The following is a 16,552-nucleotide window of genomic DNA, read 5'->3' on the forward strand; positions in this document are numbered from 1 at the left end:
AACTATAGGGTATTATACTACACTAGTAAAAACTACTAGTTTATCAGTTCACTATAATTAGTATGCTGTAGCATTTATTAACAAAGTGTTGTATATACTATACAGTGTATACTACAATTTATTATAGTAAATATTATAGTACTTTTTTCATGTGGGTGAGTTGAAACTGCTTTAAAAATAAAAATTAAAAGAACGAACAAATTCCAATTTTGTTTATTTATGAATTAAAGACAAATAAGATCAGAAGAGAAACACGTTTACTCAATGCAGCCACAAAATACAGAAACATCAAATTGCTCACACTGACCATCCATTTACATACAAACAGAGCACACATATCCTCGCGTTAACTGTTAAACAGTCAACAAATACACTCATTCTTAACTAGTCAAACAGATTTTACAGTGCTCTCTCATAGTTTTTCTTTACAACATTATTTTAATATACGTCAGTATAAATACTTAAGAGTAAATGACCGCTGAATCATCTGTGTTTACACTAATAAAGTAATTTACTCAAAACATTAACACACAGACATAAATTACACATATATGACTGTGTGAAATATAAAGTGTTGGCTATACGTGTATATGATAATGTATTGTTAGAGGATATGAGACATTATCCATACTTCCATATGTTGCGATTATGATGAAATATCACAGTTGTAGAAACAAGCAACAACAGCTACATTTAAGTCTAAACTGAGCCAAAAAAAAAAAAAAAAAAATCCATAATATTTTAAATGTAATGATGTGCTTTCATGCAGTGGGCAAATACAAAAACACACTGAATAAACAGTTCAACTCAACACAAAAGTCGCAACCCATTTTCTTGATGTAATTTGACATATTTCCAAGTGAAGTTAATGCATTAGCTAACCTGAACTAACAATGAGCAATATATTTTATACAGCATTTATAAATCCTTGGTAATTTTAGTTAAAATAAAAAGTACAGTTATTCATTGTTTGTTCATGTTAGGGTTGGACCATTAACTAATGTTACCAGACAACTTTTTATTTTAAAAAATGTATTAGTAAATGCTGAGATTAACATTAGCTAGGATTATTAAATGCTATAGAAGTATTGTTCATCATTCGTTCATGTAGTGCACTAATGTTAAAGCTTATTTTAAAGTGTTACCAAATATTCAGTGAGGTTCAGACCTAAAATCAACTTTTCATGTTGCCATTAACAGGTTAAAATAAGCAGAATTTGAAATGACAGAAGTAGTTTTAGTCTATTCAGGATTGTTTTGTTGAATGTGTTAAATGGATAATAGAATTATGGTAGAAAGCTTACTGCATTAGTTTACTTTAAATTCAACTGATAGGATAAAACAGAACAAACATTCAGCAGATCTAGAACACAAATGTTCTAGAAGCCGCTCCCACTGCCTTCCATATCAGTTGTCAGAACGGAGCGTTTGCGCAGTACGGAGTTGCCGCTGCTCCTCCGGGCCTGTGGTGGCGCTGTGGCGCTGCGTGTCTGAGGCTGCGCAGGAGGGCAGGGCGCTCTGTACTGTGGCAGGCCGCTCTTGGTGGTGTCCAGTTCTTCGGGGTCTCCTTCCTGAACCCTCAAGGCCGCGATCACCTCTCGATCTGAGGCGCTGAGAGTCAGACAGCCGCAGCTATGACCTTCGACCCCATCTTCTTCCCCAGGGTCATCTTCGACTGTCATGAAAGCGTCTCCCCAAAGACTCTCGCAGAGGTCTCGCCCGTGCTGATACATCTGACCAACAAAGACAGATGCATGGTAGATCAGAACATGTTCACAAGTACGCAAACAAACAACTGTTTGATCAAAGGTCCTTTAAAGGGGACCAATAATGGCTTTTTACAAGATGTAATGCAAGTCTCTGGTGTCTTCAGAATGTGTCTGTGAAGTTTCAGCTCAAAATACCCCACAGATCATTTATTACAGCTTGTCAAATTTGCCCCTATTTGGGTGTGAGCAAAAACACGCCGTTTTTGTGTGTGTCCCTTTAAATGCAAATGAGCTGCTGCTCCTGCCCCCTTTAAAGAAGAGGGCGGAGCTTTAATAGCTCACGCTTCAGTTGCTCAGCAACAACAAAGCTGGAGAATGTCACGCAGCCAAAATGAGGATTGTCAGTAACGTTGTTCAGCCTTACATTGTTCAAACCGGAGTCGACATTGATGAAGAGACTCAGGAAGAAGTTACAACTTTTAGAATGAAACTGGATGTTTCTGAACAGTTAGTGGATAAATTTATGTAGTTTCTGTGGTGTTGATTCAACTCATCCACTAGCATGTGCCGTCATGTTCATCTTTTGTGCAAATCCAGCATTGAATTGAGCCTCGTTTGTGAAGCAGTCCAGCGTAAAATGACAGCATGGCAACAACCCTCGATTACAACAACTCTTCCTCTTCTCTAAAGCAGCCCAACATGACCTTACCCCCTTTGTTGTGTGTTCTCGGGGGCGGGGTTTATGTAAAATGTAGGGTTTGTGATGTCAATAACCCAGGAAGAAGCTTGTTGTAGTCCCTACCAGCTGTTTGTTGTAGTTCTTAATAAGTGATTTCTGTTAAAGAAAATATCTCACTTTGCATTAAACTTTGAGCGTCATAACTTTGCAGATGTTGTTTATGCTCAAACAGCAACATTACACACTAGCTAGTTAAAAAAGTGAAATCATAATCAACCACCCCTTTAAGGCAACTGTCAGTTCACTCAGCGGCCATATTTTGAACACCTCTATTGCAGCTATTTCAATCATGCAAGTGCAGCTTTTCTCTCTTTGAATGGGGAAAAATCAAATTTTTCCAAAGCGGTTCACCAAGCTTATGATTAAATTTCATATTTGAAATTACCAATGAAATCTGACAACAACTGTCTCATAAATTCTGTTTCTAAATGCTCAAATCATGACAAAAAAAGCTGCATTTTCAGACTGGTCCAGCCAATCCACATGTGCAGTCATAAGCTGGTGTCTTGAAACACTTACTGTTTCTATAGCAACCGGAGCTTCTAATGCAGCTGCAGTGACTTTACCAAATGGTGATTGGCTCTTTTATTTAGAAGGCGGGACTTATTCCGCCATATTGCACTGCACTTTCTTCTATTCATGGTAATATGAGTGCACCGCTGAAGCTGCAATAGTGGCCCCTTGTGGCACTGCTGAGAATGCAGTGTGTAATTGGTTTGTTGTGCATTCTTAAAACATAAAATAAAATAAATAGCAGTAAATATACTTAAACAGCAGAACTTGCAAACAAAATCAACCTGAATAGTTCTTCAGACTGCTAGTTATAGACTGCTTGTCAGATTAAAATCTTTTGTTATTATTAAATTAATTTTTGATCAATTTAATTTATTCACACTGAATTTACAAATTTACACATATAAAATATTATATATATATATATATATATATATATATATATATATATATATATATATATATATATATATATATATATTAACTGTTGTTCAGAATTACTTATTCACTGCTGCAGCCATTGATGAAATAAGATGGTCTGAATCTAATTACAGATTATCATCCCTAATTAGTGTTCAGTCATAAACTGGGAGATAAAGTAAAAATTAAGCAATGTGAAGAGCACAGATGCAGTTATGAGGCATCTTATCCTCTATGTAGCGTCAAAAATATTGTGTAATGATGATAAAACATTTCAGATGTGCTGCTAACACTGTCCGTCATTAAATTCACACATCAGCGATTTATGCACTTTAATGATTCCTGAATGTAGAAACACACACACACACACACACACACCTCCTCGGCTTTCTCTCATTATTAGCTGTGATTTTCACCCCTCAGAACATGCGAAGTGTGTGTTTCTCTGTCGCTCACGGTTGTGCACATGTGATGATTGAGTTGATTATGAATTTTCCCTGCCAGCAGCATTTCCACAGAGACACGGTTATCTTAAAATCAACATGAGATCAACTGTGACTCTATTTACTGTCTTAATTCATGTTCCTGCTCTTATTGTGATTCATCACTGCATGCTATTCTACGGAAACAAAAGTGTAATCTTTGATCAATATCATAACTTCACTTCCACCTCCGAAACGACTTTAATTTCCATCATCAAATTAAATCAAACACCTTCATATAACATCAACATCCAGTCAATTCATCACGATTAAAACAAGTCCTACTCTCACTGTTAAACCTTATAAAAAAAAAATTACCAAATATTTAAAAAAATGAATACCCCTAAAGAAGTGAATGGCAGAAAAGTCTGATTAACATTGAAAATCACATGACCAGCCAAATATTTGCTTGCTTTATCTTGGTATTACTGGACTCAATTCACAGAACAACTTTTTTTCAACAGATGTTGTCAAAATAAAGTATTTTATTTACCTTATTACAACCATAAAATGTTGCATCAAACACTCTTTCAAACACTCTTACAAATTACGTGATTTGAACCACATTTGAGCTCTGAAACTGACTGTATGAAGCTGGTTGTGCTGATTCACACCCTCTTTCTCTCTCTCTTTTCACATGTACAACATGTCAGTGGTGAGTAAATGTGACAAGAACTGACACATTTGATGTGTGTGTGTGTGTGTGTGTGTGTTTTCCAAAGACGTTCCAGCTGTGTCCATGCCTGGAGTCACATATACTCTCTCTAGTGCGTTCCTCTCTGTAATGATGTTTGCATCACTAGCACTATAGTGCTGATAGTGATGTGAACAAACCTCATTATTTTTCTTGCCCTGTTGAGTGGCAATTTGGACATCAGATTAAAACTGTCCCTCTGTTTAATAAAAAGCCCAACACAAAAGAAACAGCAACTGCACAGCAACACCTTGGCAACCACCCACAACACACTAACAACAGAACAGGCGATCCACACTCCAATCCAGAAGGGGCGTGCGCAGTAACGCATTGTAGCCTAACTACCCAGAAGCGAGTTAGCATTTTAGGACTTCCGGTTCCATCGCTCTAAAGTCTATGGTTTTTGCTAAATCGCCTGAAGTAAGGTCTGTGGTTAACAAAGCCTCTAAATTAGGGATGTCCAGATCCGATCACATGATCGGAAATCGGGCCCGATCATGTGGTTTCAGACTCGATCGGAATCGGACATTACCTCCCGATCAGGACTCGGATATATATGTATTAGGGGTGCAACGGTTCTCCACTTACAGACCGCACTTGCACTGCGGTCCATCTCGACGACGCATCTATTGGTTAATATGGTTTGTTTAAAATAGCAACGTGGAAAACAGACAGAGTTCAGATAATGTATGTTTCAGTCGATGGATGCACAAAACGTTACAACAACGATAATCAGAAAGCGTGGACAAAACAGTCACTCTTTGTAAACTGTTAACTGCGAGTGCCGTCTGCTCTCATGTCCAGTCATTTACGCCGTCATCACCCGGGTGTTGACACACGTTGCTGTCTGTATTTAAACTAACTCTTTTAAGCCTTGCTGATTTAAACCTTAAAGAACAAGACGCGAAAGAGAACTCGCGCGCGCTGTGAGAAGATTTGTGTGCGCTCATCCGAAGCGCGCACACGCTTATTCTAGTCAGCGCGCAAATACTGAGTTCTCTTTCAAGTCTTGCGCTTCAGCAGACAAATTCATACAAACATTATGTCAACATGCCCGTCCTAGCGAGTATCCTAGCAAACATAGTCGGTTATGTCTTAAGTGAGCGTATATTAGTCGAGAAAGACAGCGCATGTGGAACAGTATATGTAGTGGATCGTGCATGTCTTAAAGGGACATCAACTATTCCTGCTGCCTGTATTTAATGTTAAATCAAACAACAAAGAAATCACTCACTGCTCTTGACTGAATAGTTTTTGTAACTTCAATAATGATTAATCTTTATTTATTTTATACAGTAAAGATAATATGCAGTGATATTTTATATTTGATTACTATTTGAAAACTGAATACCTGAAAAACCTGAAAAGCACTGTTCCTGGATCTGTTTTTTCGCTCTTCTTTATTCTTTTTTATGTAGGCTATTAAGTATCGGATCGGGACTCGGTATCGGCAGATACTCAAAATCAAATGACTCGGACTCGGACTCGAGGGCAAAAAAACGTGATCGGGACATCCCTACTCTAAATATTTTCACATTTTGATCTATGACATAAAACACACCAGTTATAACCCGCTTGTGATTTTTAAACCTTTATTGTGTCTTAAAAATGGCGGTTGCTAACAAATTGCTAAAAGGGACTACTTCCTTTGGCAGGGACTTTAGACGTCATCATTAAAAACGGGACATTTGGACAGCATTTCTCATGAAAAAGTGGATAAGTATTCATAACAGCGCAGATCATAATCATGTTTTTAAATAAAGTTGTTTTCAAAGTTTGAGGAAGTTTGGTGTTGGTGACGTTGATCCGCGACCATGGTGTGCTGTAGTCCGTTTATAGCCTACTGTTAGCTTTTTATATCTGACAACATTATTTAGGCTTCAAAATGTATAAATGTTGTGCTAACTTGTAAAGATTATCTTGATAGACAAAACATGTAGTATGGGAAAAATGCATAGGCTTTTGATTGAGGGAACCCGTGCGCCGCTAACTTCCGGGTTGGCCTACAGAATCACGTCATCTCTGTACTCAATAATCGCAATAAAGCTCAGTGTTTTGTTACTTTCGATAATCTATCATCTTTTAAATTCTATCGATTTCATCACGAAATTCAAACAACAATTCATTTTGGCACTTTTTGATGTGGCGTGACAGATCGCTATAGGCGCCTCAGACAGTTCAAACGGCAGTGCGGAGCGCGAGTTGAACGCAATCATACCTTCCTCTTCACTACCACTGAATGAACATGAATACTGCCTTATGTGCTGCCTTGTAACAAAAACTGCCTTATGTGCAATTTACATGTTTACATACAATTTGTATTATTATTATTATTATTTGAGTGTTGATGTTTATATCTAAAAATAAATAGCAACTTAATTTAATAGTGTCAAATTAAATGTGTCAAAAATCCTCAGAACACCTTAGAAGACCTCAGAAACTTCATAGCAACATGCTGGCAATCATGTACGACACCCTAACAATACAGCAATATTTCAAAAACTCCTCAAAACCCTAAGCAACTGCATAGCAACACCATGGCAACCACTTAACAACACACCTAAAATATAAAAAATAGCATCTGCATAGCAACACCCTGGCAACCAGCCACAATTCATAGCATTGTGAAAAATCTCCTTTAGAACACATTATCAACACCCTAACAACTGCATAGAAACAAACACCCACAACACCCTAGGAATACAAAGCAATGTGCCAACACTTGGCACATCAAACACATTACAAACATAAAAAAAAATCTACATAGCAACAGCCTGGCAACCACCCACAACACCATAGCAATGTGATTAAAAACTACTCAGTCAGAACACCTTCACAACCTCCTAGCAACATTCAGACCTCCTTAGTAACTGCATAGCAATACCCTGGCAACCACCCATAATGCCCTAGCACCTATAATAAATTAGTCAAAAAACTCTTCAGAACAACTTAGCAATACACTACACATTCAAAACAATACACATTCAAAAACCTTAATAACTGCATAGCAACACCCTGGCAACCACCCAAAACACATAGCTATATGCCAAAATCCACTAAAAACACCTTAGCAACACACTGAAAACATAAAAAAAAAACTTTGCAATTGCATATCAACACCCTGGCAACCACCAACAACTTCATAGCACTGCAGCAATGAGTTGCCCAGATTTTTTTCACTCACATTTTCTTCAGAAATGTAAAGATCTAGTAGTGAGTGTGGTGATATAATGTCCGGTATGATATTACCTGTTGGTAAGGCACACAGCCGCCAGTGCAGTTCTGTCCTCTTGGGTCAGTGGTCCAGTCTCGAGCGCACGTCAGGTCCAGTTTACAGGCCTCGTACCTGCAACAGTGACATCTCTTGTCATCACATTACCAACAGCTAAACCAATAAATAATGAAGAACACTCAGATTGAGCAGCTCATTACTGCCAATTAAAGCGGGTTGTCAGATTACTTATCACAAAAGCCTTGGACCTAAAGTGTAGCCCTGTCTTGAAAGGCACACTTCATGTGCACTTGCGGTCTTGTCGACGACTTTTACCCAACAGTCATAGCGACATTATGTCACGAAACTCTGGACTCGGAGGAAGGTCTCAAGGGCTTAGGGCTCCATTTGGGACAGGGCCTGTGTGTTTATGCAGATGAGTGGGCGTGGCCTCACCAGTCTCTGCAGAAGCTGTGGCACAGGGGCACCGCCTTCAGGGAGGAGTCACGATGTGGGTGTGGCCAGCGAGCAGCATCAGGAGAACAGCGATAAAAACAGACGACACGCTTCAGGAAGGACTCACAGCTACAGAGAGAGACAGACAGTTAAAGGGTTAGTTCAATCACTAGCACAGTAATAAGCTAGTTTATAAAGTTTTAAATATGGATATTTTTCTTACAAAAACCCATCGCCTTGCTTTAGAAGGCCTTTATTTACCCCCTGGAGCTGTATGGATTATATTTATGATGGATGGATGCATTCATTTTTTACTTCAAAAAAGGCCCCCCATTCACTACCATTATAAAGAGAGCCCGGATATTTTTAAATATATCTCAGATTGTGTTTGTCTGAAAGAAGATAGTCATATACACCTAGGATGGCTTGAGGGTGAGTAAATCATGGGATAACTTTCATTTTTGGGTGAACTAACCCTTTAAACAACACATCAAAACAAGATTTTAGGTTTGTCCCTTCATACAGTGCACTTCTAAAAGTTGACAAAATAAACTTCTAGCAGAAAATACTCCATATTTATAATACTCTATATTTCTAAATATTCCAAATGTAGTCTTTTGTAATTGAAGAAAAAGACATGGTACTTTACCAACACATTCAGTAGAACAATAATGAGCATTTACACAAAACTTCACAATCACATATACAAAACCACACCTGTACATAAGTAATAATTAAATAAAAAATAATTAAAAATAAATAAAACTGGATTAAAACTAACTAAATATATAAATAAATAAATAATAATTTAAATAAATATGGATTAAAAATAAATAAATAAACAAGGATTAAAAATGACTAATTAACTAAATATATAAAAGAAGACACAAACAAATACATACTGCCATCTAGAGTCTAAAAAAGGACAAACCCTGTAACTTTTAGCACCGTGTTAACATTTAACACTTCCTGTTTAATAAGAAATATGTCAACATAAGAAAGAAAATTCTCTGCAAAAGTGGTTAATGGGTGTTTTTAAAATCTTGTTTACATATTGTGCATCCTTCACAATAATAATTAAAAATGGAGTTTTATTGAAAACAAATATGAGGCAAAACTATTATCATCTGCTGTTAAAAGCTGTTAATCAGATTTTACAGTATAAATAATGGATCATGTCTATTGAGGGAATGAATATAATCAGCAGAGGCTTACAGAGGGCTGAGAAGACCACACTTATCCCAGAGAGAGTTGTCCACAGAGCTGGAGAGATCCTGAACATCCGTCTCAGAACAACACGAGTCTGGACAGAGACACAAACATTCACAAACTGGGAAAAACCATTTAGTCCCAATTTGACACTGAAATGGACCTGAATCAAAACAAAGTTTTTAATGAAGTGATCTAGACTAGTTTTGAATCAGCTGTGTGTTTGTAAGATGACTGTAATAAAGTGTGCACACACTCTCCATGTAGAGGGAACACTCCTTCAGACGGGGCTCTGGACTGGCCGTGGCTTTGTGCCTCCCATCCTGCAGACACGCCCCCTCGTGACTCATCACAGCAGCAGCCAATAGAATGAGGTAGGCGAGGCCGAGCAGAACTCTGGACACGCCCATTTTCACCTGCGTATGTCTTTCAACTGTAAGAAATAATCTGATGGGAAACACTTTATAATGACTTTCATCAACTAACATGATGCTGCATAACACTTATGATTCATATTTGCACTTGTATTCATTTATATTCTGTGGCCATTATATAATGCTTCACAATGACTTATTCATGAGTATTACAGAAGTGTTTTTAAGTAAACAGATCTGGGCAGCGTTTCCCAAAAGCATCGTAAGCTTAAGTTGATCGTAGCTTGATCAGTGGCAATGGAGCTATGATCAACTTAAGCTTACGGTGCTTTTGGGAAACGCTACCCAGCTCAGTTAAACACTCAGTTAAATCCTCAAGCAATACAAGAGGAATTTCCATCAAAATTTGGAATCAATCCTAAGGGGATCAATTGGGAATCAATCTGGATAAACTGAAATTAAGAAAAATGTAAACTAAAAAGATCATCAAGCAATGCAAGAGGAATTTCCATCAAAATTTGGAATCAATCCTGAGGGGATCAATTGGGAATCAAGCTAGATAAACTGAAATTCAGAAAAACTGAAAAGTAAGAATTTGTTTAACCTGCAGGATATTATTTGATGCTTAGAGGAGCAGTGTTGTTCTCCCTTTAAGATTATAATTAGCATTGAACTAAAATAAAATAAATATATATTACACACAAAAACTACATATGTATATATATATATATATATATATATATATATATATATATATATATATATATATATATATATATATTCCCAAATAACATAAAATAATTAGATATAACCAAAAATAAAATAAACAAATCATTTTGTTTACATGTGAATTTAAACAGGTTAAGAGCACTGTTTACTCAAGAAGAGACATCATAACCTACAGAAACTTTTAGTTTCAATCACTATCACAGTAATAAACAGGTTCAACACAAAGTTTTCACAGCTTATCTTAAGAGGTAAACAAATCCTAAAAGGCAACATTAATTGTGCTGGTCATATTACGGTAATGTCCTTAACTGTGTCATACAGTCCTGCATAAGAGGATAAAGAGTTACACAGTGCAGATTTACTCAAATGCACACAATAAACACCTCACGCCAGAGTTGAAATATTTCAAAAACACAAAATGATTGTTTATATTTCCATCAAACTCCTTCATACCTGATATTCCTGGCGTCCAGTGGCTGTTCTGATGCTCTCTGGTCTGATCTGCACACTCTTTTCCCCAAGCTGTAGTCGAAGGACATCTCGATGACAACGCCCCTCCCTCACCCGCTCTCTCTCTCTCTCTCTCTCTCTCTCTCTCACACACACACACACACACATACACGCACACAGTTGTCATTGGTTTGTTCTTCTTGGTGAGCGCATTTATCAAAGAAACATAATAAAAGCAATAATACTATAAATAGGGGAGAAACAAAGACACTTTGGTTATACAGTCTAATAATAATAACAGGTAATGTGGATTTATTATGTGACCTTGTTTCTTAATGAATCTAATCACATGCTACTGAGTCACCTGCACCTGCCGTCTGCGTTTATTGCTGTTTTGTTTTCCCAAAAAACAGGCTTGGTACATTTGATGAGGTGAATCCGGGGTGAATTAGGATAATCTGGGGAATTGGGTAAATTGGGACACCTAAGCTTCTTGTTTCTTTACAAGCACGCACGTCTATGTCAACATGAACGTATTATGTTTCTCATATGGTAAAATCTCATTGGTGGATCTAAACTTTTGTAATAAAATGTGAGTAAATTGCGAAAGTCCACACAATTTACCACAAGGCACAGACAAATGAAATGAACACCACTTTTACACAAAATTAAATAATAATAATAATAATCCTCCTGGAAAAAAATAACACTGATACATAATGCGGATAAAGGGTATGTTTACACAACAATGATACTAAAAACTGAAAAGTTTTTTCTTTGTATATATGACAACGTTATCAAAACTATGGAGCCCCGGACATGACATGCAGGAAAATATAGGCTAAATCGTGGGCACAATTTACTAATTCGTTTTCTCGATTTACTAAAATGTGCGCACAATTTACTATTTTGTTCCCTCGATTTACTAAATCGTGCGCACAATTTACTATTTCGTTCCCTTGATTTACTAAAATGTGCACATGATTAACTATTTAGTTCCCTCGATTTACTAAAATGTGCGCACGATTTACTATTTCGTTCCCTCGATTTACTAAAATGTGCGCACGATTTACTATTTCATTCCCTCGATTCACTAAATGTGCACATGATTTACTATTTCGTTCCCTCGATTTACTGAAATGTGCGCACAATTTACTATTTCGTTCCCTCGATTTACTGAAATGTGCGCACAATTTACTATTTCGTTCCCTCAATTTACTGAAATGTGCGTACGATTTACTATTTCGTTCCCTCGATTTACTGAAATGTGCGTACGATTTACTATTTCGTTCCCTCGATTTACTGAAATGTGCGCACGATTTACTATTTCGTTCCCTCGATTTACTAAAATGTGCGTACGATTTACTATTTCGTTCCCTCGATTTACTGAAATGTGCGTACGATTTACTATTTCATTCCCTCGATTCACTAAATGTGCACATGATTTACTATTTCGTTCCCTCGATTTACTGAAATGTGCGCACGATTTACTATTTCGTTCCCTCGATTTACTGAAATGTGCGCACGATTTACTATTTCGTTCCCTCAATTTACTGAAATGTGCGTACGATTTACTATTTCGTTCCCTCGATTTACTGAAATGTGCGTACGATTTACTATTTCGTTCCCTCGATTTACTGAAATGTGCGTACGATTTACTATTTCGTTCCCTCGATTTACTAAAATGTGCGCACGATTTACTATTTCGTTCCCTCGATTTACTAAAATGTGCGCACGATTTACTATTTCGTTCCCTCGATTTACTGAAATGTGCGTACGATTTACTATTTCGTTCCCTCAATTTACTGAAATGTGTGCACGATTTACTATTTCGTTCCCTCAATTTACTGAAATGTGCGTACGATTTACTATTTCGTTCCCTCGATTTACTGAAATGTGCGCACGATTTACTATTTCGTTCCCTCGATTTACTAAAATGTGCGCACGATTTACTATTTCGTTCCCTCGATTTACTGAAATGTGCGTACGATTTACTATTTCGTTCCCTCGATTTACTGAAATGTGCATGCGATTTACTATTTCGTTCCCTCGATTTACTAAAATGTGCACACGATTTACTATTTCGTTCCCTCGATTTACTAAAATGTGCGCACGATTTACTATTTCGTTCCCTCGATTTACTGAAATGTGCGCACGATTTACTATTTCGTTCCCTTGATTTACTGAAATGTGTGCACGATTTACTATTTCGTTCCCTTGATTTACTGAAATGTGTGCACGATTTACTATTTCGTTCCCTCGATTTACTGAAATGTGCGTACGATTTACTATTTCGTTTCCTCGATTTACTAAAATGTGCGCACGATTTACTATTTCGTTCCCTCGATTTACTAAAATGTGCGCACGATTTACTATTTCGTTCCCTCGATTTACTGAAATGTGCGCACGATTTACTATTTCGTTCCCTCGATTTACTGAAATGTGCGTACGATTTACTATTTCGTTCCCTCGATTTACTAAAATGTGCGTACGATTTACTATTTCGTTCCCTCGATTTACTAAAATGTGCGCGCGATTTACTATTTCGTTCCCTCGATTTACTAAAATGTGCGTACGATTTACTATTTAGTTCCCTCGATTTACTAAAATGTGCGCACTATTTACTATTTCATTCCCTCGATTTACTGAAATGTGCGTACGATTTACTATTTCGTTCCCTCGATTTACTAAAATGTGCGCGCGATTTACTATTTCGTTCCCTCGATTTACTAAAATGTGCGTACGATTTACTATTTAGTTCCCTCGATTTACTAAAATGTGCGCACGATTTACTATTTCGTTGCCTCGATCTACTAAAATGTGCGCACAATTTACTATTTCATTCCCTTGAAAACGTGCACACAATTTACTAAAACGTGCACACGATTTACTAAAATGTGCGTACGTTTTACTATTTCGTTCCGTCGATTTACTGAAATGTGCGCACGATTTACTATTTCGTTCCCTCGATTTACTAAAACGTGTACACGATTTACTATTTTGTTCCCTCGATTTACTAAAATGTACGCATGATTTACCATTTTGTTCCCTTGATTTACTAAAACGTGCGCATGATTTACTATTTCGTTCATTTTGAGGGAACGAAATAGTAAATCATGTGCACATTTTAGTAAATTGTGCACACGATTTAGTAAATCGAGCAAACGAATTAGTAAATTGCGCGCACAATGTAATTTTTTTCTTGCATGTCATGTGCGGGGCTCCGTACAAAACTATCCCCATTCCCAAGGATCCGTGAAAATGATGAAAAACGCTGTATTATGCATGCCAGACAAGTAGGTGGCGATGTCACTTTGTAAAGAAACACTAGAGCACTCGCGCCAAATGCGCAAACCATATTTTTACAGTTTACTGCACTTTGATATTCTTCTTGTTATTTCCCTATAGCGGATAATAAATCGAAAATCTTGCACATTCACAGAAAACATGTTGAAAAATAAGGTGGATACTCTAAAGGCTCCGGTATACTTCAAACGAAATCGAAGAACGAACCTGTATACCATGTAAAAGCTACGCATGTGCATGACATCACTGTTTTCGCAGATTCACGTTTTTGCAGATGACAACAGTATCGTTTTCAAAAACTTGCATTTTTAGGCCACCATCGCTGTTGTCATGCAAATAAACAATCAAAACGCATAAAAAGTTTTCTGTTTTCAGTTGAAAATGGTGTCGTGTAAACAGCCCCTAAAAGCGGCTAATAATTTCAAAATGGTCAAATATCAGCAATTTAATCTGCTTGACTGATCTAGGCTATCTGACTGAATATGACATTTATAAAAGGAAGCCATTTGCAGTAAACAGATGCTATAATCATCGTCTCCATATTAGAGAGGATAATTTCTCTCAGCAGGCACTGAAGGCTTGTTTTGCTGGATATTCCTTCTCTAATCTCTTCCTTCTGGAATAATCCCACCTCCGTGCGCCGCTTTAAGACGTTTTTGGCCCCAAACGAAAAACACTGTGCCCTAGTTACAGAGCTGTAGAGGATTCAGTCTGAAACACACAGAGCTCCATGGCTTCTTTGAATGGGGGTTATTATCATTGTAAGTTGTTTTAGATCTCATGTATGTTTTCACTCATGTCATGTAGTTAAGGCCTGTCAGAGTGATTCATAATGATACAGACAGTTTCGTAATAAGGGGCCGCAGGTCTCTCATCGCTCGCTTGCGCTGGAGTGTTTTATTTTGGGGCTGAGGACAGCAGACAGAAGCTATTAGCCTTTGGTCATCTGAGCTGGAATAATAATCCTTTGTGTCAAAGCTATTCATGGATGAGCTGTTGTTGTGTTCGTTTGTGGAGAGGTCATCCACATTACGACGAGAGGGCCGCCGCTAATTGCACTGCATTCGTTCCACCATTCAGAGCTGGTTTCATTTGTATGGACCAGTTTTCACAGAGACCATCACATCTTGCCTAAACACCTCAGATAGCCTACAAGTATGGCCCACAATTTGAAGTTTTACAGCAGTCAGAGAAAAATGAATGTTATAAAGTCAAGGGTCAAGAGCCCAACCTAACCAAACAATGAGTGCCATAATGGTAGCTACATACATACTATATACATACTTAGACCTCTGTTCATTTTCAACAAGATCTTCTGTACATAGAAACAAACAATGTCAAACTGTTTTGTAAACTGGTTTCACAGTCACATGTTTCTGCTGGTCTCTTCTTGTTTTTCTGGTCTTGTTTCTCCGTCCTTCAGTGATTCTGCTTGTTAACAGCAGGTGTTCATCAGTGTCTGAATTCACTCACTTCTTTTCATTCACTTTCTCATATGGACTATATTAGTCAACTAAAGTAGGGAATAGTGAATGAGGGTATAGGGTGTGATTTGGAACACAGACTCTGAGTTTTGACTTTGAGCGCTGTTAATTCACAATATATTCCTGTAGGCTACTTTCTTGAAAGTGACAAATAATACCCAGAATGCATTATTTTCTACAGTACATTACTGTTTTAATGGAAAATGGTATGTTACTATCAGAATTAGCTGTTTTACACATGTGAACATAAATACATATCAAATACATAGGCCTATCAAAGTGCATTGTTTGCCATTTGATACCGTCACTATGGTAGGTTTTTCCACTCAAAAAAATTAAAAATAAATAAACTATATGGTTTTGTTAACTAAGCCCTGTTATGAGAAAATCTAGTCAAAGTAGACATGTTCTGATTATATAGTGAGATAACATTAAAGGGTTAGTTCACCCAAAAATGAAAATAATGTCATTAATTACTCACCCTCATGCCGTTCCACACCTGTAAGACCTTTGTTAATCTTCGGAACACAAATTAAGATATTTTTGATAAAATCTGATGGCTCAGTGAGGTCTGCATAACCAGCAATGACATTTCCTCTCTCAAGATCCATAAAGGTACTAAAAACATATTTAAATCAGTTCATGTGAGCACAGTGGTTCAATATTAATATTATAAAGCGACGAGAATATTTTTTGTGCGCCAATCAGCGTATCCAATCATGATTCGCGTCAAACCGTCAAACTGCTGAAATCTTGTGACTTCGGCGCTCCGAACT

The 16,552-nt window shown here is 37.2% G+C and overlaps 1 protein-coding gene across 3 annotated transcripts; it reads right to left on the minus strand.

The window, feature by feature from the left end:
- Positions 1-272: 272 nt before the first annotated feature.
- Positions 273-11,031, minus strand: rtbdn (retbindin). Of its 3 annotated transcripts, none has more exons than XM_067370873.1 (6): positions 10,990-11,031; positions 9,690-9,880; positions 9,440-9,527; positions 8,225-8,353; positions 7,807-7,903; positions 273-1,733 (listed from the first exon to the last, which is right to left on the minus strand). In XM_067370873.1, the coding sequence occupies exons 2-6, from the start codon at positions 9,841-9,843 to the stop codon at positions 1,380-1,382; spliced, it is 822 nt and encodes a 273-aa protein (XP_067226974.1). In that variant the 5' UTR covers positions 9,844-9,880; positions 10,990-11,031; the 3' UTR covers positions 273-1,379. The 3 variants fall into 3 exon arrangements, with proteins under 3 accessions (XP_067226974.1, XP_067226992.1, XP_067226983.1); XM_067370891.1 differs by having other exon boundaries at positions 9,690-9,866; positions 10,990-11,028; XM_067370882.1 differs by having other exon boundaries at positions 9,690-9,849; positions 10,990-11,009.
- Between the last annotated feature and the right edge of the window lie 5,521 nt (positions 11,032-16,552).

The sequence above is a fragment of the Chanodichthys erythropterus genome, chromosome 3 (genome assembly GCF_024489055.1).
Source record: "Chanodichthys erythropterus isolate Z2021 chromosome 3, ASM2448905v1, whole genome shotgun sequence".
Classification (NCBI taxonomy): domain Eukaryota; kingdom Metazoa; phylum Chordata; class Actinopteri; order Cypriniformes; family Xenocyprididae; genus Chanodichthys; species Chanodichthys erythropterus.

Bases quoted from the DNA above. Each gene is read 5' to 3' on its own strand.
- rtbdn (XM_067370873.1), bottom strand. From the start codon at position 9,843: ATGGGCGTGTCCAGAGTTCTGCTCGGCCTCGCCTACCTCATTCTATTG. The intron at 8,354-9,439 runs GTAAGCCTCTGC...CTCTCTCTGTAG, and splicing joins TGTGGTCTTCTCAGCCCTCT to CTGTGAGTCCTTCCTGAAGC. The intron at 1,734-7,806 runs GTAATATCATAC...TTTGTTGGTCAG, and splicing joins GCTGTGTGCCTTACCAACAG to ATGTATCAGCACGGGCGAGA.